The 21766-nt window shown below is 42.0% G+C and overlaps 1 protein-coding gene across 1 annotated transcript; it reads right to left on the reverse strand.

Moving 5' to 3' along the window:
- Nucleotides 1–232: 232 nt before the first annotated feature.
- On the reverse strand, nt 233–21473 carry nherf1b (NHERF family PDZ scaffold protein 1b). Its single transcript, XM_026325558.2, has 6 exons — nt 20583–21473; nt 8122–8292; nt 6729–6882; nt 4231–4274; nt 2067–2186; nt 233–1696 (listed from the first exon to the last, which is right to left on the reverse strand). The coding sequence occupies exons 1-6, from the start codon at nt 21126–21128 to the stop codon at nt 1559–1561; spliced, it is 1173 nt and encodes a 390-aa protein (XP_026181343.1). The 5' UTR covers nt 21129–21473; the 3' UTR covers nt 233–1558.
- Nucleotides 21474–21766: the final 293 nt, after the last annotated feature.

A 21766-nucleotide genomic window follows, 5' to 3' on the forward strand; every position in this document is an offset into this window, starting at 1 on the left:
AGAAATTTCTACTACATTTTATTTTCTCAACCTCCTTTTGTGAACAAGTGAGTTTAAGCAAAGTGAAGCAACAAACTCTTTAGTCTCTGAATAACCAAATTAAAGTTGTATCAGAATTTTATGGGTTAATCACAAATTCATTACCCCAAGTTAATTTTATTCCCCTGAGAACATTTTGATTACAAAATCTTTAAATTCATTGTAATATAAGTGAATAAAAAACACCACCTGACAATGTTGATGTGATTTATTGCAGTATAGAAATCACTTGCACAAGCTACAAAAAATCTTCATAAAATTCAGTCATTCATTCAGTTTTGAATTTTGTTCTCCACACTGGACCAAAGCATACAATCTAGTCGACACACAAACACGTGATGCAAATGTGACATGATTATTGATTTTAAAACATCAGTAGAAGTGTAGAAATCTCAGAAAGCTTTTTCCAGGAGAAATAAAATGTGTGAAATGAACAGCCATTCACAGTGGACAATGATGGCAAAGCAAAGACAGTATAAGTTACTCATAATAAACTGCAGTTCACATTTATTCAGATGATAATATCATGTAATCACATGTAATTATGGATAAATGGTGAATGATGTTGTAGGAACATGTGGTTGAGTTGACCTCATTTTCATTTCAGAGTGAAATTAATGTCATAAGTTTAAAACTATACATATGATATATTTACAACATGCAATTCTTTCCAGTTTAAAGCCATAGGCAATAAAGCAATCACAAATGATTCCTTAAAGAAGTTTCATGTTAGAAAGTAATGGTGATTATGCTTTTATGCAATCACAAAAGGGCTCTAACATGTAATCTGTAAAAAAAGAGAATTATACAAATAAAAACATTAAAATAAATGACCTTAAAGTACATTTAACTCATTCCTTTGCTGATTCCTAATCTAATTTTAAGGTAAACTAGAGTTAAATGAAGAGCTGATTGTCTGGCTGATATAACAATATGTGGGTGTCCTGTTGATGGTCTAGCAGCAGATACTAATGTTTTAATTGTTAGTATAAACTTCTAAGATACACACAAACCTATGGAGAACCGGGTTCGATAGACTTAGCATGACTTTCAAATCCTCCTTCATGTTTCTACAATGCATCAGAGTCTGGCCAGCATGGACTGTCAGGGTCCACACACACACACACACACACACACACACACACGCGCATGCACGCACACACACGCACAAACAAACAAACAAACAAATAACACCCACCCAGGAAAGCCTCCCACACAGGGCATAAGTAGCTACACAGACAAGGCAAAACACAAGCATGTTTTTCACTATGGTCCAGTTCTTTTCCATCCATCTTTCATTGTTAGTAGTACATTATACATACACAGTATAATAGTTGGGTTACAATAGCATGAGTAGTAATAAGAATATTATAGTTTACAGAATGGCTGGATTTTTGTCTACTCTTTGTAATTACACTGTTCTTTTAATGTCATTATAAGAAAAAGCGTCTTTGTGATATCTTTGTAAATCATTGTAATAAAAATCTGCATGTATGTGTGTCAGGTGGTCTGAGGTGCCCTATAGGTTGCTGAACAGTTCATTTTTCTTGGTCCAGTCCATGGGCGGGGCTCTCTTGTTGGAGCGTTTCTGGTGGGCGAGCTCTTTGACCTGCTGCAGGCTCAGGTTGAGAGCTGGGATAACATTGTTGCTCAAATCCTAAACAAAGAAAAACATATCGTGGGAGTGAACAGAAACATACTTCAACATACTGAATTTCTGGAATCTCATTACATATATATGAGAATATATAAAAACACTGACATTGACTGAAAATTAGAAGATTACGTTGGCTGTAAAAAATACATCAGCAAAAACTGGGAAGATTGTAATTATTTTCAGTATTAATACTTTTTAAAATGCCAATGTTTTCCTTTTCAGTACAAATGTTTTCAATGCCAATGTTTTATTTTTCAGTTCCGATTTTGTTTTCAGTGCCAAGTGTTATTTTTTACTGCCAAAGTTCAACTGTGACTGTCCTGGCTCCATAATAAGAATGCTGCGCTGTGGACTAATATCTGTGATGTACCTCAGGTGGGGTGTTTGTCAGCGGGGTTGTGAGGGAAGTGTTGGATGAAGCATTGGACGGCGAGGGACTGACTGACAGCTTTGAGTCCCTCTCTGCTTCTTTGGCCCCTCTACCATTCACCTGGGAACACAAACACTCATCAGCATCACCTCATGCACCGACATATTAGTAAAATAACAGCATTTTGCCAGAAACAGTTGTAATCATCCTTGCACTACCTCTTCTCACCACCTGGAGGGGGTATTGGACTTAAATTGATCTTTCAAGTTTAAAGTAATTAACAATCTCATATTTAAAGATCTGACTATTAGTAATTACTATGTGTGGGCTTTAATTGAAACATATGTGGGGAGGAAGCCATAGAATCAGCAAAAGTACTTACATTTTTTCCCTAAACATGTTGAAATTAGAAAAAAATTTTCATTCAGTGATTTTCCTGTCCAGCAGAATAAGGTCACAAAATTGCAGGATGAAGCATTTCTACGGTCTACAGCTCACTGAAATAACAAGCCAGGCTAAGAATTTTTAACCAAGTCCAAATCACCACAGTGTCTCACAGACCCTTCAACCAGCATGTTACGCAACAATACGTGGAAGATGTAACTTAACAGCCCTGATGAACGGAAAGCTTGGGTCAACCTTCTGAGTATTTGGCCAAATACCTGAGCAGAAGGCAACCACATTAGCTGCTCCTTTAGTTTGTGTTTCACTGGCAGGTAATACAACGTACAGCAAGTGCTAATTTGCATCTAATTTGTTTTATCTTTTCACAAAGTGTAAAAACAACAATTTGAAGTTTTATGGGGGAGCCTGTTTCTGGTTGCTGGGAAAATACTAACCATGTGTTAAACATATTTAAGGTGTGTTCAGACAGAAGATAAAGCAAAATCTGCCTTGGTTGGTTATTTGTGTGAGTTTGACAGTGGGACTGTTTTTATCTTATTTTTATTTGCACTGAACAGCCACTGTACCAGGAGTAAAGGCATTAGCTGCGATGCTAACAGATATACACCAACAGTAGGTGTTTGTCAGCCTCTGAATGAACTTAAAACATGTATTTCCCATCAATCTCTTTCCCCCCTTCTCTATGTGTGTTATTAAAGCCCCAGGATCAACACACTCATGACGCATTTTGTGTCACCTCATACACTAATTTGTATCTAACGATTTTTGTCTTTACATGGACTGTTAATACAGTCACACTCTGTGCTAAATTTACTTTGCAAGCTGTGTAAATGCACAGTTCCTCTCTGGGGTTGTATTATTTACACAAACAAGATATAACATGTTAATTAGTGAGCATCAGAAGTCTGAGTAGGCAGCGTAGCTCTTTTCTTGTCTTTTCGCCAGTCATTGTACTGCTGGCTCCAGCTCCATGAGAGTGGCATCAATCTTATGATTTAATTCTGCACCGGGAAGCAAATAAGTCTATTTAACCAAATGTCAAATGATTCCTTTAAGTCTCTGAGTATGTGCACTTGCCTGTTACAGTCAGCAGTGAGCAGTGTGTCTGGTACTGCAGCAGGATTAACATGAAGCTGCTACATTTTCCATTACACGTGTAGCTTCCAGCTCCCACATACCATTGTACCTTTTATACATTATAAACAAGTAAGCAACTTATCTACTGAATGATTCTTGTTTTGTATATTTTCTCTGCCCTCAAACCTGTGTCAAACCCTTCTAAAAAATCCCAAATTAATGGAGTTGGGTGGAGTTTTCTACACAGCACCAGACAATAAACGCCAGAACGTTCAGACAATCACAGGAAAATCTGTCCAGTACATGTCTCTGTGATTAATAATGCAATTCACCAGCTTTGAATTCTTTGATGTGGTAAACCCCACCTTAAAAAAACGCATTTGTACTCTTTTCAACCTTGGCCTGCTGAGTACTCTGTGCCATACGAGCAGCTACAGAGTATTCAGAGCAGAAGGCTGAACTATTATTGTCCTCCTGTCTGCAGGAAGGAGAGGCTCCATGGGTGAAGAGGGAAGTAGCCGCTGCAGGACACCGACACTTCCTCACACACTTCAAAGTTTAGGTCCCACGTTTGGTTTTACTCTAAAGCAGATTTACAAACCAAACGACTGCTCCAGTCACTAAAGTGTCATCCTGTATTTGTCTCTCTCTCTGCGTGATACATTTGCTGCTGCCATCTTACCTTCTCCTCCATTCCTCCATTAATGACAGGCTCTGGCAGTGGACCTGTAAACAATAACAACACAGAAATTACAGAAGAATCCAAAAGTGCAACTCTCTCTGTCTTTCCCTGACTGTCAGTCCTGGTCCTCCACCATTAGACCAGAGAGCTAGATCAGGAGTACACCTTTGATTACACCAACACCTACTCCACAGGTATGAGCAGATCATCTATTATTCACACACATGGTTCGTCTTCTATTAGATGGTGCTCTACTTGCTCCTCCTCCTCTTCCTATGTGTCCACAGAAACGCACTGAACATCAAAATAATCATATTTTAACACAAACTGAATTTTTAAGAAGATGTAACTAGACACAGACACCATCACAGTCCATCACACCCTTTACCTTCCATCCCTCTGATCCTCTGCACAGGTGAAAAGTGATTTTAGAGAATAATGAGACACTACAGTGAAGGGCAGCTGGTCCTTCAGAGTTAATTTACGATTTACGTTGTCCTCAGGTCTTTGGTGTGTTTGTGTCTTTGCCCTTGACTCTAAGAGCAGCCTCTCAACATCTCAGTACAGCTTGAGCTCCAGACTGAGAGGCCACTCAGAGTGAGCGCCTTGGAAACCAAACAACGGTGGTGGCTAGTGGGGCTCCTGAGAGAGATGCAGTGTGTGTGTGTGTGTGTGTGTGTGTGTGTGTGTGTGTGTGTGGAAGTTAAGAGTCAGTGTAGGCAGGTGCCCTGTTAGTGGGCAGCATGTGAAGTGCAGGCAGTTACCTGGGAAACACCTCACTGGAATCTCTCTCCCATGTAAGGCCTCATTATCTTTTACTCTGTACTGAAACACTGGAGGTTTAGGAGTCCAGGAAGTTATGAAACATCTGCCTCTCATCCAATTTTGAGTACACAGTAGGTCATCCATGTGCTTAAAAACGACAATTACTGTAGTGCTGTACTTTAGTGCAATTTTGAGGTACTTTACAAAAGTATCTCCACTATTTGCTACTTTAAATTTGTACTTCACTACAATTCATAGGCAAGAATTGTCTGACAGCAGTAAATTTACCTGACAGCTGTACTTAGTACTTTTCCGATTAATATTTTACTAACAAATGCATTTAAAATTTACTTATAAAATACAAGAAAGAGTTAAAGATTAAGCCGGAGTTGATGCCTAACAGTGGTTCCACCAGAAAAACAGTTTTCTCTAAACATCCTAGATTGTTTAAGTAAATGTTTTCACACCTGAAGACGTAAAATAGTCTAATATTTCAACAAAAATCTGAGAAAGACCTCATTTACATTTTAATGATGTATCCAGTCCTAGTTTACATACTGATGAATCAGTATTAAATATCTAGTAATAACATAGTGACTACACTCCCCAGACGCTGCTTTGACTTTTGATACGTAAAGATAATTAGTTGATTATGTTGATCATATTATTGTACTTTCACTTATGTAGGGCTTTTCTGAATGCATGACTTCTACTTGTTTTTAATGCATGACTCCAGTGGTACTTTTACTTTATCATGGGAATACTTCTTCCACCTCTAATTAATTTATTAATAATCAACAGGGCACTAGACAAACTCTCGCAAACTCATTAGCACATCAAGTCTGTTGTGGTTTATGTCTATGTTATGCCAAATACAGTGGGTACCAACTTTGCCCTGGTCTGTTGCCATGCCAACAGTAGGTAGCTTTGTGTTTATATGAGCAGCCACTTGGTGCAGAGCTGCATGGTACGAAGTTATCTGCCCCAGCTCTGCACGCCCCACCTGTCTGAAGATCAGCTGCCGGGCTGTGAGGAGGACAGGCTTCAAATGCAGAAACCAGATGACAGACTGTACTAGGGCTCCCCCTGGGGGTTTGGTAGGTACATCAGGACCTGTTTGTTACTAATCAGTTCCTAGGATTGCCACATCTCTTTGTATAGAGAAAAAGGAAGTCCAGAAAATTGTCATCACGTTGGCCTTGTTCTAAAATGTTTTGTCCAAATATCAAGTTATTGCTTTATAAGTATTTTGGGGTGTCATTTTGGAATAAAATCTGTTAAAATTGTGTGTATGTGAGAGAGAGATCTGCATTTGAGCTTTCACACATAACAAACAACACTTACTCAGTGCAATCTCAGTCTGATCTGTCTGATCTGATCTATTTATGTCTAAAAGATTAACTTCCTCAGCAGGACGTCCACGTGAGTTGGGGGGCAGGAAGTAGCTCAGTGTCTCTGTCTGTCTGTATTTCTTGGCAGAGAAAGAAAGCAGGAAAGAGAGACAGGAGGAAATAAAGGAGAAGAAGGAAACGAGGAGCCAATAATCTGTAACAGACTTTTAATTTGCAGTAAAGAGAGGAGACGGTGTCTGCTGTCTGTAACACGTCTATAGCTGTGACTGGAACCAGGGGTGAAACATTAAGAGTTAATTGTGGTTATTCACTGGCAGCTGAAAATCAAACTGCTCTGCAGGCTTGTGTTGGTGAAGACACAGTGTCAGTGTGCTCTCTCACCAGTCAGGTGGTCTGAGGTGGGGGACACTCTGCACTTCTTGAAGAAGGCGTCTGTGTTGGGGTCCACCACCAGCAGCCGGGTCTCACTCCCACCAGTTTTAATGGCAGCAACTACATCTGAATGTGTCTTCCCCTCCACTGACAAACCGTTCACCTGAGGAGAACAGATTATTTTAGATTTCTTAAACTCATGCCATGACTGGAAATCGTTACTGTAGCTATAGTTTTCAGGTTTTGCTCTGTCTATCTTTGTGTTCCCACACAAGTGAACAAACACTTTTATCACTGTCAGGAGTTCTTGCTCAATATTATCACTTGGTCTGCCAGAGGCTCCAGAGCAGGAAATCCTGTGTGTCCACACACAAATGCACAAACGCACACACATTCTTTCAAGCACTAACTTGCAAAACAACTTTTATAGGGGCCCAACAGCTGACTGTTTAGTGTGTCCTTTTAATGAACTATTATTCCTCATGTTTACGTCTGACTTGGTATTTCACTGTGTGCCACTGTACTTTCTGATCAACACAAACTCAACATGTCAGGTGGCTCCAGGATAAATCACCATGGGAAAGCATGTGAAAAATTTCTCTAAGGGTGAATGTGTGTGTGTTTAGGTCATAGGGTGGACCTGCACGTCTAAGCTGGTCCCACAGAGGAAGCTGGACAATAGCTGCTTGGCCAGCAACAGCAGTAACAATGGCTGTATGCGCCGCACAAAGCTCAGCTCCTCCATGGGAGGTATGGCTGTTTGGGGCCCTCTGGACTGGAAACCCCTCACAAGACTCTAATACAGACCCAAAACTCTAAGGTTCTCTTAATCCCCTCTGCAGTCTGTCCTTGGCCTCCTTTGATTATGTTTTTTCATTATCCTTTGTTGCCTTTACTTCAGCATATGTAACCATTTTTAATTGTTTGACAGATGTGGGTATTTAATTGCACCACACCGTCTAAAAGTAAAATGAACCATTGGATCAAACGAAAGGCCTGAACAGAGACACGATTCTCTTGTGCTGTTAACAGTCTTTCTGTCTCATACTTTCTTGGGTAGTTGCCTATACGTCACACCATTCGTCTCTACCCCACCCCCACAAAAAAAATAACTACAAGCTGTCTAGAGCGGAAGTATGGCAGACTAATCAGGACACACTATTTGCATGGATATATTTCGATAATAGATAATAGGACTTTAGTTATTTAGGGCAGATTACCTAGAGTTCCTTAAACCTGACTAATATTTAGACCTACTCACATAAAACCCAAATTTTATAAGTCTTACCACAAAAGTAATAATTTTCTGTTTTCTGTTCTTCTTCATGCACCATACTGACTTACAACATAGCCCTGCATGTTCTCACAGTACTCCAGCATCAACCTTACTAAAGTACTTTACCTGTACTATCCTGTCCTTTGGCAGCAGGCCCGCCCTCTCTGCTGGAGAGTCTTCATCCACGGCTCTGATGTACTGGCCTGGTCGAGTCCGCTCGCTGTGCAAGTTGAAGCCATATCCATTAGAGCCCCGCTGGATCACACACAGACGTGGCCGTAGTTCAGTGGACACCTCCTGGAAGAGGACACAGAGAAAACAGGTATGTTCATTAACTGTATGTGATACTCGATTATATACCAAACATTTGTATTCTTAAAAATACCTCCACCATGGCTGTCTGCTTGGGAAGAACAAGAGGCACAAAGATTACGGACAGCTCCAGTGAATCGTTAACCATGAATATGAAGCCGAGGTTGAACATGCAGGTGGATGCTGCATGCTGATGTGTTGTGAAGTGTGTTTTTAACAATCATGAATAAACTACAGCTGCTGTTTGATGCCACGTGACTCCAACTTCTTGGCAGGAAGGAAAAGGGTCCTGGAGGGAGGGATGTGATTGGAGGGCTGCTGGGAGTGTTTGTGGAAAATTTGGGGAGGGGGCAGATGGGGGGCTCAAAGGAAGGGACCCCTTCCGGTCTTGTTTGCAGCCCTACTTGCTCGAGGCTTCGTGGAGGACAATGGAAGCTGGGCGTTGACCTCTGACCGCCTTCCGTCGCCCTGTCCCATCCAGTCCCACTCTGGGATGGCAGGAAGAGTAAGAGCTGTATTGTCATCCAGGAAAAAACTCCAGCTCAATCCCAGAACCTCCCTTCCTCAGTATGGATGAAGCACTTTCTTTATTTAGCAGAGGGAGCTTTAATGGTTTGTCATGCAGCAGGACGCGTATGGAGAGGAACATAGGAGCGGACGAGGCTTCAGTGGTCAGGATAACCTTTGTCACTGTGACCAAGTCTGACCTGACTCTCCCTCAACATCAGAGCGCTGTGTGCGCCCGCCTTCTGTCAACTGAACCCTCGAAGACAATGAACAACTTCTATAAATAAATCCATGTGAATGAGTCACTTTCTACAGAAAATACTGGCAGGAGCCTGACTCAATTAAATCTACTTCAAAACATTGGTGGACACAAATGAACTCCGGTCTTAGGAACAACTGATCTGACTCAACATTTTCTCTCATACACAACCTGACACAGCACTGAGCGGTTGACACTCCACTGTATTATGTAAGCCCTTGTTCTAAGCTAACACCCCACCCACCGCTCCCATCTTTGCCAAGAATTAACTTTTCTCTCTATCAGTAATTAGTAACTTATTTGTAGGAGTCCACTACCAAGTGAGGCCAGATACAAACAATGTTTAGCCGCTTGAAATGAGCTGAATCTGTTGTATTAGTGTTAAAAATGGATGCCAGTGGTGTTACATTGGAGCCATTCTGCCAACAGCTAGCTGAAGTCATCTTGGCCATGTTCGCTCCTGAAAAGAGCTCTACAGTGTCATCATACAATGGGAAGTGACTGTACAAAAATGTCTGACTGATGGTCCTCCACCTTCTCAAGTGCTCCTCCCAAACTTCAAAATCTTTCATGATTTCATAATTTATGCCAAACAAAAACACAGACTGAACAGAAACATGCTGTCCTGCGTCTCCTCTTGAATGAAATGGGTAGTTTAGCTGCAATGGGCCTGAACTACAGTGTTTCTTATCACTGAACCTGCTGGAATTAACAGCCTTTTATCTTCTATTCTCATTACAACTGAAATGACAAGATGTTTTACTTTTTGACACATAACATAGGAAACTCTTAAACAGAGATTCATAATTAATATCGGAATATCAGAGATGAGTGTAACAATAAAGTTATATGCAGGATTAATAATAACTCAATGAACCAAGTAAACAGTTTTGGAGGCCCGGGCGTGACACCGAGACCCATCAACACACACTGAAGCCTCGGTATCAGTGTCACTGATTCTGTCACTGTCTGAGCATATGGAAGGAGGGTGAGAGAGACTCTGGCAGGGACAACAGAGAACAGTTTGTGTTGGAGAAGACTAGCGGGCAGAAGAATCACCACGCGGATCTGAAATCTGTGGAATCTGCTGAGCACACACAAGCTACAAGGGGAACCAGGGACCAGCTCCATGCCAAATGTGTGTGTGTGTATTCTTGTGATTCATCTATAATGTAGCATAAAGTACAATTACAGTGTAAGTTCTCTCTAAATCTAATACAGTTACAAAGTGAGCTGCAGATATATGGGGACATAAAAGCTACAGCCACAGAACTTTTCAGGTCTGATAATTATAACCCCTCCACATACAATCAGCTGAGGTTTGTGGCTAAAACACCAAATATGTTGCCTAATTTACACTGAGTACAACTAAATATTTGTTTCAGACATGTTTAGCCTTGACCTGGGGTCTGTCTAAGTCAGAATCATTTGAGTACTCAATTCTCAGACTCTTCATTTTGCCCTTTACACACACTGAAATTTGGTATATGTTTGATAAGTGGATGCATGATACGGATCAAATCATCTACTTGTTTGACCGGACTGTGAAAATACTGGACTTCCTTTTGTATGATGTATCTCACCTATGCAAAGGTTGTATTTTCACTTTGAGATCTCAAAAATATTCATGTTTCTGCAACCTGGCTGCAGTGCAAAACATTTTAATCACACTTGATGTGATTTGACAACTTTTCTGGCATGCTCAAATGCTATGAATCATCTCCACTTCCAATATTTCCAACTTAAAGTCACATACTGCAGCTTTCTATTGTGTGAGCTACAGAAAAAACAGCGATTTGAGATGATCACACACTCTCAGCGACACAAACTTTCCCTCTGAGGAGGGAAGTGTTGAAAAGGAACTGTTGACACATCTTCCCTCAATATGCTTCCCTCAGTGCTGGCTCAACTTCCTGACATGGAAGAGAAATCAATATACAAACACATTCCAGTATCTGAACAAAAACACATATGAACGCACGTGCACCATCATGGGAAACTGAGGCCTTCATTACTGAAAGTGTAGAGTAGTACAGTACTTGTAAAAACAGATATTTTGTATCTCCCTAAAGACGTGAGAATGAAACAGCTGTGATTGACGTCTGATACAGGAAGTACTATAAAATGCTCTGACTAACGCGACCACAAGGAAAATCTTGATTAATGACTGTAGTTGATCCCTCAACATAAACAAAAACCACGAGAAGAATTTTAGATTCATCTTCAAAACACAGAGTGAGAGAAGCTGAAGGACAAAGAGGAATAATCAGCTGATGGACTTACAATTGCACACAGGAAAGCCTGAATTTAAAAAAATTAGATTGCAGATTTGTATTTTTTTATTTGACCTCCTGAATCGCTCTGTGTAACAGTTTATAGCTGATTAAATTATTAATAACAATCTGCACAAAGTTCAGATCAGCTCCAAATTCTATAAAACCAAAGATGCTTCATAATGGAGCAAATAAACACAGCATATATTCTGTACTCTACTTTGTTTTGTTTGTCCAATGTTTAGCTGGGTTTTACAATAAGCCTGTTCCATGTTGCTTGGTATTAACTAGTGTTAATATTCAACTGACAATGGGCACCACAGTATTAATATTGACTCGGGTTGACACGAAGTTGAGTAACACTGGACAGTCCAAAGAAAATGACACCAGTTTCTTTCATTGCATAATTTTTATGTCCGAACTAAAAAAGTTCACTCTGTGCTGTTAGACTGCAGCCTGGTTTACTAAGGTACACCTTCTTTCTGGCAGCTAATGTACAAATGTAGTTTCTGTCTCCACTACACAGACTTTGGCAACAAAACATAAGATGTTGCTTTGAATACCAATCACTCCCAAACAATAGCAGGCCCCATTTTAATATTCACAAAACACGTCTGAATCACAGCTGTCTCACAAAAATCAACGCATCTTTCTCTGCTTTTAAGAGGCAGACACAAGTTTCCCATCCAGACGCTGACGTAAACCCTGGTTTAGACAGGTTGCTGGTTTTTCTCCTGACGCTGTGATAACCAGAAGATAAGATACTGAGGCAAAATTCAACTTACAGGCCTCTGATAAAACTGCAGCACCTCAAATCACAATTTCCTGCTGAAGATATACCTCTCTTGACTCTTGCAAAGCAATCCATTCAATAGTTTGGGAATATTTTGACTAAAAAACACAAATGTGACTCCTGCTAATCCAATTGCTGAGATATTTCCAAACTGGTGATTTACCAACATTGATTAAATATCAGCATTTACATGAATGTTGCTCCAATAGAGCACAGGCACACAAGATGATCTTTTCTGCCCTGGACCTGTAACATGAAAGGATTCGACAAGCCAGATTGATTGATTCCTCCAAACCCCTTCAGGGAGATATAAAAAAACAACAAACTACCTTCTTAATAACCATTCGTCATGTTTATCACTCAGCCAACAGAGATTTGCATCTGCCAAGCTGTCCTGCTGATTCAGTTTGACAGCAGGCTGCTGTAGCTGCAAGGTTTAGTCTCTGTCATAAAAAGAAGTAGTATGTGGGCATGTGTGTGTGACAGTATGTGTGAGAAATGCCAGAGGCTGCAGCTCCACCACTCAGGCTACCAGTTACTTCATGTTTTCCTCGTTCCTGTCCAGCAGACCGATGTGTAACTACAGGCTTTAATAACGGAGCACGCGTATAGGACATCTATTACAGTTGGCCTGTGTCTTTCCTGCACACTTCCAGCTCTCTGACTCAGCTTCTGTTTCACATCCCTAGGAAAAAAGACTAAGGTCACATGCTGAAATTTCCTATAATTACATAAACCCCTCTGACATATTTGAAGCATTTTTCTTCTATGCATACAGCTGTTTTTGATTGTCCAGTAAACTCAATGTCAATGTGCCTGAGTGGTAATCAGCTGAACCTGTCACACTCAGCTGGGCTCTATGTCAACTAAAGCAGCTTCAGTCCTTCTGTTTTCGGCCCCCCTTGTTCTAATACGAAGAGGGCAACTCTCCCATGAGTTGAGTTTCTTTGATCAGCATAAAGAATAACTATAAAAGTGACATGCTGCCAGGCACCATAGTTACTCAGTGACATGACAAATCTTTGGCCTCCTGCACCGTGTGATTGTCATGTGTAGTGTTTGATGGAGATTAACAGCCTCAAGGACAGACTTAATAAATGTTTGATGTAAACCTGGTTCCTTTTTAACCACCACAGTGCACGTTTTGCCCTCTCGAGTGCACGGAGCGCACCACTCTGTTAGACAGGACGGGGGTGTTGGGTTTCCAGCTGGACCAGTGAACCAGCTGCGAGGCAGGCAGAGGAGGGAACAAAGCACCCTACTGTCCCCCTTTTCATTTGAGGATGGGACAAACTAGTTCTACAAAAGACACCAAAGAAAGGTTCTACTGAGGGTTCCCATTACAACAGACTCTTTAAGGGTAGGACCTGAAAACAGAAAAGTAACGTCAATCATCACAGCAGGGTTTCAGTCACTGATAAGACCAAATGGAGTGGTCTTGATTACCAGGGAGATCTAAGAGACCAGGCTGAGTGAAAGCCTTTGTTCATGAGTGTACTGCATCTCAATCACCCTGCAGTTTTAAAAATCATAACTGTGTTAGACCATCCACACCGCTAATTTAGTTTTTGTCCAATCATACACCTACTAGTTTTATCTCTTCAGCCAGTCTTCCTGTTCCTGACCCCTCCACCCCTGCAGCTCTGAATCTTGCACTGGGGTTTGCAACCACAAAAACAGATCTGATGTAGGAAAATGTATCGACCGTTTGGAGAAAGAGTGAAAGGCAACACAGACATTACTGTAGTTGAGATATTTGAGCACTGAGGGTTGAATTTGTCGAAGCAGAACTTTACTGTTACATTCAAGCAGAAGTGGCAACATGATGTGGTCACGCTAAAGATTAAATTTAACTGCACGTCCTTCTGTAGGATTGGCCAGGAGAAATCCTGACGAGATGCCTGAACCACGTCAACTGGTTGTTGTCAACAAGAAGCAACAGCAGCTCTACTTCATGCTCCCTCCCAGACGTCCAAGCTGCTTCTCTGTCTCTCAGGATGAGTGCAGTCACCCTACTTACGAAACTCATTTCTGCCACAACCCCAGCTAAATTAAAAGGTTTGCTTTCCAGCTCAGCTCCCTCTTCACTACAATGGTCCCATACACCAAAGCAAACTGATATTTTAACTGGGTGATCGCAGTAGATTTAAAAAGTCAGAAGGTCACCAAATTATGCCAGGGGGGATTTGTACGTATGTAGGAAATTACACTCAAAACCACAAATGTCAATCTGCCATCGGCACTCAAGGAAAAGTCAGAGGAGTAAGATCTGCCATCCACAGACTGAAGCTACAAAAAAACCAAACAAACAAAAAATTAAATAAAAATACCACCTGAAACTAACAAACTAGAGCAAGGGAACCAAACTATATTACTAATTACTGACTTTTAATGGTTTATGAAGTATGTTGGAAGAGTTTTTGTCCAGGATTTCTTTAGTTTGTGGCCATTCTAGGTTAAATAAATATGCACATCATCTATATACACTAATTTACTCTGACTTGGTCATACCCAAGTATGAGGTCTCTGTCTTGTATGGTGGGAAGGGAGGTGGACAGAGGGGTCTACTTCCGAGTCTATTTCAGGGCGAGCAGCGACTCATTTCCCTCTCCACCCCCCGGCAGGGTGCGGCCCTCCGGCTCATTGTCCAGCCGGGGTGGTGAACCTTCAGCAGAATGGAGAGGGAAAAGGAATGTGGCATTGTGGAGTCTCCGTCCAGTATCCCATGGGACCAAATCACCAGCAACTCTACCACCCACACACCCAGGGTTCAGGTTCCACCCCTGACCTGGGCCACACTGGTCTTGACCGTGGGGACGGGACAGTGGTGCTGTTGTTTGGCCTGACGTCATTAAAGTTTCAGGGAAAGAGATGCTCTGACTTGCACTCTTAATACATTGCCACCATTGATTATATATTCTGATTATGTGTTAATGAGTAAAACAATATAATGTTTCCTTGTGATTATCGCTCCATTGTTTGAGACATAACAGCTGTTGCCTCTGGCAGTTTAGCCTTGTCCCAGTTTATGACTGTCTGACATTTATACGATGGCACACTGGAGCATCCTCGCTGTTTAAGACACTGACCATGTAATTGCAGTCTCCACAAGTCTGATCACTGACCTTCGTTGCATGACCCCCCTGTGTCCCATCCCCTCATTTCACTGTCTGCTGTCTATAAAAGGAAAATTGCCCTTAAAGGTCTTATAAAACTGTCTCCTAGACTCATCACACATGCTAATTCTAAGCCGCAGAACCCATAGACAACCAGCATTTATAGTAAACGCAACAGATTTTTGAATGTGGGGGAAGCACATCCATCAATAGCACAATGGAGTCCACAATACATAGAGGAAACATTGAAAATCAAGTGGAAGTGGTGGTTTACAACACCTGCAAAATACTCTTTACAAATAAAAATGTAAGTATGAAATCTTAATAAAACCACTTCTTAACCTGCATATGCGGTGATACTAGCGCTATCTTGGGCAGTGTTTTATGATAGCATTGTTTCATGAGTCTCCCTGTGGGTCCCACCCATAAGGCATACAAAAAAAAGATAACTGCTATGAAAGCCACAGTGTACAGAGGCAGCTATTGAACACATGGAACCAACTAAATTATGGCAGCTGTCTGTAGTTTTTAGGATATGTTGAGATAATACTGCAGTCCTGCTGATTGATTTAAAACACTGCTCACAATGGCCTAATATACCTGGTTTTTCCAGGCCTTTAGGTTAAATGAAAAGTAAATGGATTAAAGCAATAACTTTCAGAAAACATTTCTGATAATAAATGAATCATTCCAGTCAATTTACAACCCAAAGGACCAAAAATGTGATTATCTCCATGTGTTATCTATGATAATTGAATACATTCAGCTTATGGATCGATATAAACCAATTACATAAACCAATTTCTGTGTGAGAAATTAAAACATAAAACATTTCTTCACAATTTTCCATATTTTATAGAGAAAATGTTTAATCAGTTATCAAAACTGTTGCTGATTCATTTTTAAGTAATCAACTAATGGAATAATTGACCAATCAGTGCAGCTCTAAATAACTTCCTCTGTATAAGGCCATAAGTAAATAAATGATTATGATAAACAAACTTCATATTACTGTAATTTTTGTCATAGTATCCAGACTTCTCCCGAGCTCACACATGTTACATAACACACTTGAGTTCGCAGTCCTAGTTTCTCATGAACAAACAGGGATAAGGAAACACGTTACATTTATAAATGCACAAATCTCTGGTTTGAAACACACCCTCCACCCTGTCTTGTCATGTGGGCAATTTCCCCTGAAAACACAGCCCAACAATCAACAAAGAGCAGGGAAGGGTCACTCCCAAACTTTCTCACATGCCCATGCAAACACATACACACACACACACACACACATTCAGAGTACATGAATGTGAAAATACTGGCACAAAACAAATATAAATTCAAAGCCATGCCCAAATGCATGAGCAAACGTCAAGCGACACTCAGAATGAATCATGGTGTATCTGATCCTGTCAGGCAAACACAGTGACATGCACTCCATTAAACAGATATAACATGGACAATACCTGGCTTTGTCACAATGGCTGCAATGATAATCAACAAACACTATCACACTATCAGCTAGAGCCACAGTTGAGTGTCTGATGACCTGCTGTTTATCCACTCTGTTGCATTTTATTTGGTTATATACTCCGCTTTCATTGCAGGCATTTACCTGCTGCTTTGCTCAGACACTGAGTGATGGTGAGGTAGTTTATCTAGCCTTTACACTCTAGTTCACAGTCCTGCCATGAGCCGCTGGGCCTCTCACTGCAGGCCAAAGGGCTGAGAAGAGGATCTATATGATGAGGTGGGGGAGTCTTCTACTAACAACAATGACAGGAAGCCAGCACAAAGGTCCTGGAGTCTGTGCAGAGGCCAAGACTCTCACAGACGGCAGCAGGCAGTCAGAAACACATCCCTGACCATCCTGGCTCACACAGTTACTGTAGGTGTGGCCAGTTCTGCCTCTAATACTGTGCATGACAGACAAATGATGAAGTGCTGATGTTTATTCTATTCCTAAATAGAATCCTGAAGGCATTACATCAGCTTTCAGTGAAGGTGGACTTGATCGAAGTCAAAACTTATGTAATGCTAACCTGCTGAATGAGAGGTGAAAATCACACAGAGGTCAAGTTACACTCCCTTGTACTGCAATTAGAGACAATGAAACCCTGAGCTGAATAATGTCACTGTGAGAAAAAGCATCGAGTGGTGAAAATGTGCAGAAACGTGGTTACATTCAGGTGACACACAAACCCAGACTGTTAGACAGACCAAAAAAAACAATTAAGACTATTGGTATACAAATATAAACTGAAACCTCCCACACGACAGCTTGAGGATGATTTGTTTAGGGAAAACAAGTCACCACTTACAGCTAAAGAACCACGCTTTCTATGTAAAGGCAAGTTAAAAAAAAAAAACAGGCATGTGTGGTGACAGAAATGGAAGGCGTTAAACTTTTTAATAAGAAGGTCTATCATGATTGTGCCGATTAGAAGCTCAGATTAGAGGAGAGACGTGGCAACCAACATCCACATAAAGTCTCCTTCATGTCCCATTTGAGGCCTTTACGAGTGGTTTCTCTCTAGATACCGTAGAATCAAACACAGAGATACATACTTACAGAGGCTCTTACACACACACACACTCTTAAAAAGACTATGTACCACTTCTCATCGAGCCACAATTTCATCTAACACGAGTGCTCTTCCTCTCCTGTAATTAGTGTTTAAAGACCGGCTTGTGGAAGCAGCCAGTGGTGATGGAGGTCGACTCCCATAACCTCTCACTGCTTTCTGAATGAATCACTCAAGGAGAAGCAGGAAAACGTGTAATTAAACACCAAAATCATACACATGGTTTATGAAATACTATTTTACTGGTTTGAATATTTTTAAACCATCACAATCTAATTATTTGCTTTTGCTAATGGGCCGTGCAGTTTTTTTTTTTTTTTTTTGTGGTCCGTAAAATGTCAGGAAATTCTCAAAACTGTCCAGACCTTCTCAGAGTTTGGCTACACATTCAAACTCCTGCATTAGAAAATGATCAAAATAGTTGCCAGATAATTTTCTATTGATCAACTAATCAACTTATTGTTTCAGCTGTAATTTGGACTAGATGTTATACAACCATCTCAAACAACGCCAGCTGTGAAACAATACGACAGAAACTCAGACACAATGTTTTCCTGGATTTGAAATGCGAGCTGAGAGGGAGCATCTGCTGCTACTTCACTGCAGAGCAAAGAGTTTACTGCCTTGCAAACTGAAGGCCGACCTTTGCAGCTGATGCTGTGTTTTTGTGTGTTTTGTTCCACAATGACGACAACAGTTCCTATTTTCTACCCCGACCGCGCTCCACGCTTTTGACCTTCATCACTTCTCAACAAATTTTCGCACCTCCCCTGCGTTGTCTCACTTTCGCCTGCCTCCACCCTCACACATACATCTCACTCTGCATGGGTTGCACACATGCACGTGTTACATCAGCATAACCATGGCAACTTTGAGTGAGGCTAGGTGGTTTCCGGGGAGGGCGTTGCTTTTCGAACCCTCTTTTGTGCTGTTTCAAAGACATGTGGTATGTGGATGTCAGTGTCATTGCTAAACCAATGCTGCGTGTGTCTTCCAAGGCTGTATATGAGTGTGTTTGTACTGTGTGAGCTTTGTGAGGGTTTTGTGAGTGTGTGTTTGTCATTGGCTGGGCCACAGGATTTGGGCACGGTAATTCTGGACAGGATGTAGTGAGAAAATTCCAGAAAGTGTGAAATCAATGCAAAACACACCCTGAGGTGACTCTGACGATAACATAAGAGACACAGCAGACAATAATCTGCGCCCCTTGAGTCCAATTTACTCTGACACTGTGTCTTCTGTCTCTAAGAAACCTCAACCTGTGAAAACTTTAGCTTTGGCCACTTTGCCTTTAAACAAAAAGAAATTCCCACATGGACTCACTGCTTAGTATGATTCATAGTGTTTTTTTGTTTTGCTGCATATGTGAAACTCTGGGAGCCTGTCGAAATGAAAAGTGATGAAAATGGGTTTGTTAGGATCGATAAGTTTGTTTTGACGCCACCTCCTTCTGAGGTTGCGTGCCTGCGCGAATTGTACCGCCACGGCTCCACGAGGCCATCTGTGAGAGTATATTCTGAATACACTGTATATTCCTAAGACAAGCAATATATCCCAGCAGTACTCAAGTGCCATGCGCAAGTGTGTGCACAAAAATCTCCTTTAAACAGCAGAAAGTTGGAGCAGTATGAAAAATTGGGAGTGAGTGGCCATGTCAGTGTAGTGACAGCGTGACATTTCAGTCGAGTTGACATTTGTATGTTGTCTGCAAACATCTGTTCATATAAAAAACAGTTAACAGAAAGGCGACTAACATCAGAGAACTATTTCCTGCCATGGCTGAGAAGTGACACAGAGAAAGATCAACAGAAGGGAGGAGAGATTATAAAAAGAACAGCAGGATCTTCTCTGCATCTTTATGGTTGCTGCTGGCAATTCTTCCCACCTCACTCCCACCTACAGTAATGCAGCGAGGAGGAGAGTCGGACACAGACAGAAACAGCCTCGGGGGTAAACATCCAGGATGTAGCAGCGAGCGGCACAGATGTTCTAGACTGGAGGGACCCTGTTCTCCTCAAGTGCTTTTTAATGAACCCTGGTCCTTGAGTTCCCAGCCACACAGACAAACAGATAATGTGGAAGGAGAAAATAAGGACAGATAAAGCAACAAGTGGCCAGTGGGGAGTGAGACTCCAAACCATAATGTTTAACAGACAAAGATCAAAGGTTGCAAAAATTCATTTAAGGAAGATTTAGGGAGATTTAGACACTAAACTGTTTCCTGTTATTTGTTGTGGAGAGTTTAGCAACATCAGATATTTTGTTATGTTAGTTTTATGTCTGTGTCTCTTCCCTGTGTATTTTCTCCAGCAGCCTGTCACTGCTGCAAGGGCAGAACATTTCACAACTGACTGGGGGGGGGGGGGGGGGGGTCGTGGTCTAGTTTGGTCCCTGTTTTCATTATCCCAGAGCTGAACCAGGTTGTTTGTCCTCTCACCCACAGCAAATGTCCTGCCAGCTGACCCTGCCCACAGCCTGGCAGCATCTGCAGCCGGGGCCCTGTGGGTGCAGCTGTTCACCCTGGTCTTGTCACAGAGCACCTATTCTCTGTAGGACACACTCCCTAACTAACGCATTCAGATCCTTTATTCCTTTCCTTTATTGGTCTTATGTGCATTGACAGCATGGAACCAAAAGTGCTGTGTGTAAAAGTGTAAAAAAAAAAGAAATGTGAAAATGAGAGGGGGCACGATGCACAAACTTTTTACTTAGCCTGTTTGAACTTTGTGTCACACTCACCTTCTCAGAGCTGATGTTCAGCTTGTCCTCGACGTGCTCGTGGATTTCTCCGTTACTCTCCAGAACCGGCGTGGACTCCCTGGGTGTCTGCTCCTCCTCCTCCACCTCGTCCTGCAGCTCATGCCCGTTTTCCTCTCTATCATCTTCCACCACTACCACCACCTCTTTCTCCTCCTCCTCCTCCTCGTCGTCGTCGAAAGGTAACGGGACACCATCGGTGACATACTCCTTCAGACACTTCAGGTTGTGTTTCTTCAGCAGCTCCTCCGTCTCCGGGTCCAGCACTATGAGCTCCAGCTGGCCCACGGTGGCTCGTATCCGGGACACGACCTGCTGGTGACTGTCGTTCTCCACGTCGTCTCCGTTCACGAACACCAGCCGGTCTCCGGCGCGCAGCCCGGAGGTTTCAGCCGGGCTGTCCGGCTCCACTAACCGAATAAACTGACCCGTCTTACCCTTCTCCCCGTGGAGGTGGAATCCGTAACCATTGTCCCCCTTCTCCAGCGCGCACAGCCGGGGGCGCAGATACTGGCTTTTCATCGGCATGGTGGGCTTCACTCGCCTTCACACTGTCGCTGCTGCTGCTGCGCAACCTGTTGCTCTCACAGTGGAAATGGCTAGAAGACCAGTTCAGGATGCTGCTGAGGAGGGTGTGTGTAAATGAATGGGACCCCTTCAAAAAAGAAAACACTCAACCCCCGCCCTCTTGGAGAATAAGTCCGTGGGAAACGGTGCTGGTGTTTGTCTCACTCCAAGAAGCTCAGGGTCTGATCTGATCCTCGCACCTGCGCTCAGTGCGCGGCTCTGCTGTGCGCACTGAAGGCCCTGACCCGGGGACTGAACTGAGGCTGGTTACAAACCACAGCAGCCGATCCCTTTCGTGCTGCGACATAAAGTAGAAAGGCCACTCAGGAAGAGGGAGGTGCGTTCACGGAACAGCCCAGCTGCATGGTGTATAGCACGGACCAACTGAGGCTGTCCAGGAAAATAGACGATTAGACTAGAAAGTAACTGAATAAAATAATAATAATATACTCTAATATACTCCTTTTTTAGAAATTCACTTTCATTTTTTTCATAGTTTTAAGTTAGTTTTGCATTCTTCTTCCCTCTGCTTGTAAAACTTCTTGCACATTTTGCAAATAATGGCCTCAATGCCTCCTGCAGAAATATCTATTTTAAGC

The sequence above is a fragment of the Mastacembelus armatus genome, chromosome 8 (assembly GCF_900324485.2).
Source record: "Mastacembelus armatus chromosome 8, fMasArm1.2, whole genome shotgun sequence".
Classification (NCBI taxonomy): domain Eukaryota; kingdom Metazoa; phylum Chordata; class Actinopteri; order Synbranchiformes; family Mastacembelidae; genus Mastacembelus; species Mastacembelus armatus.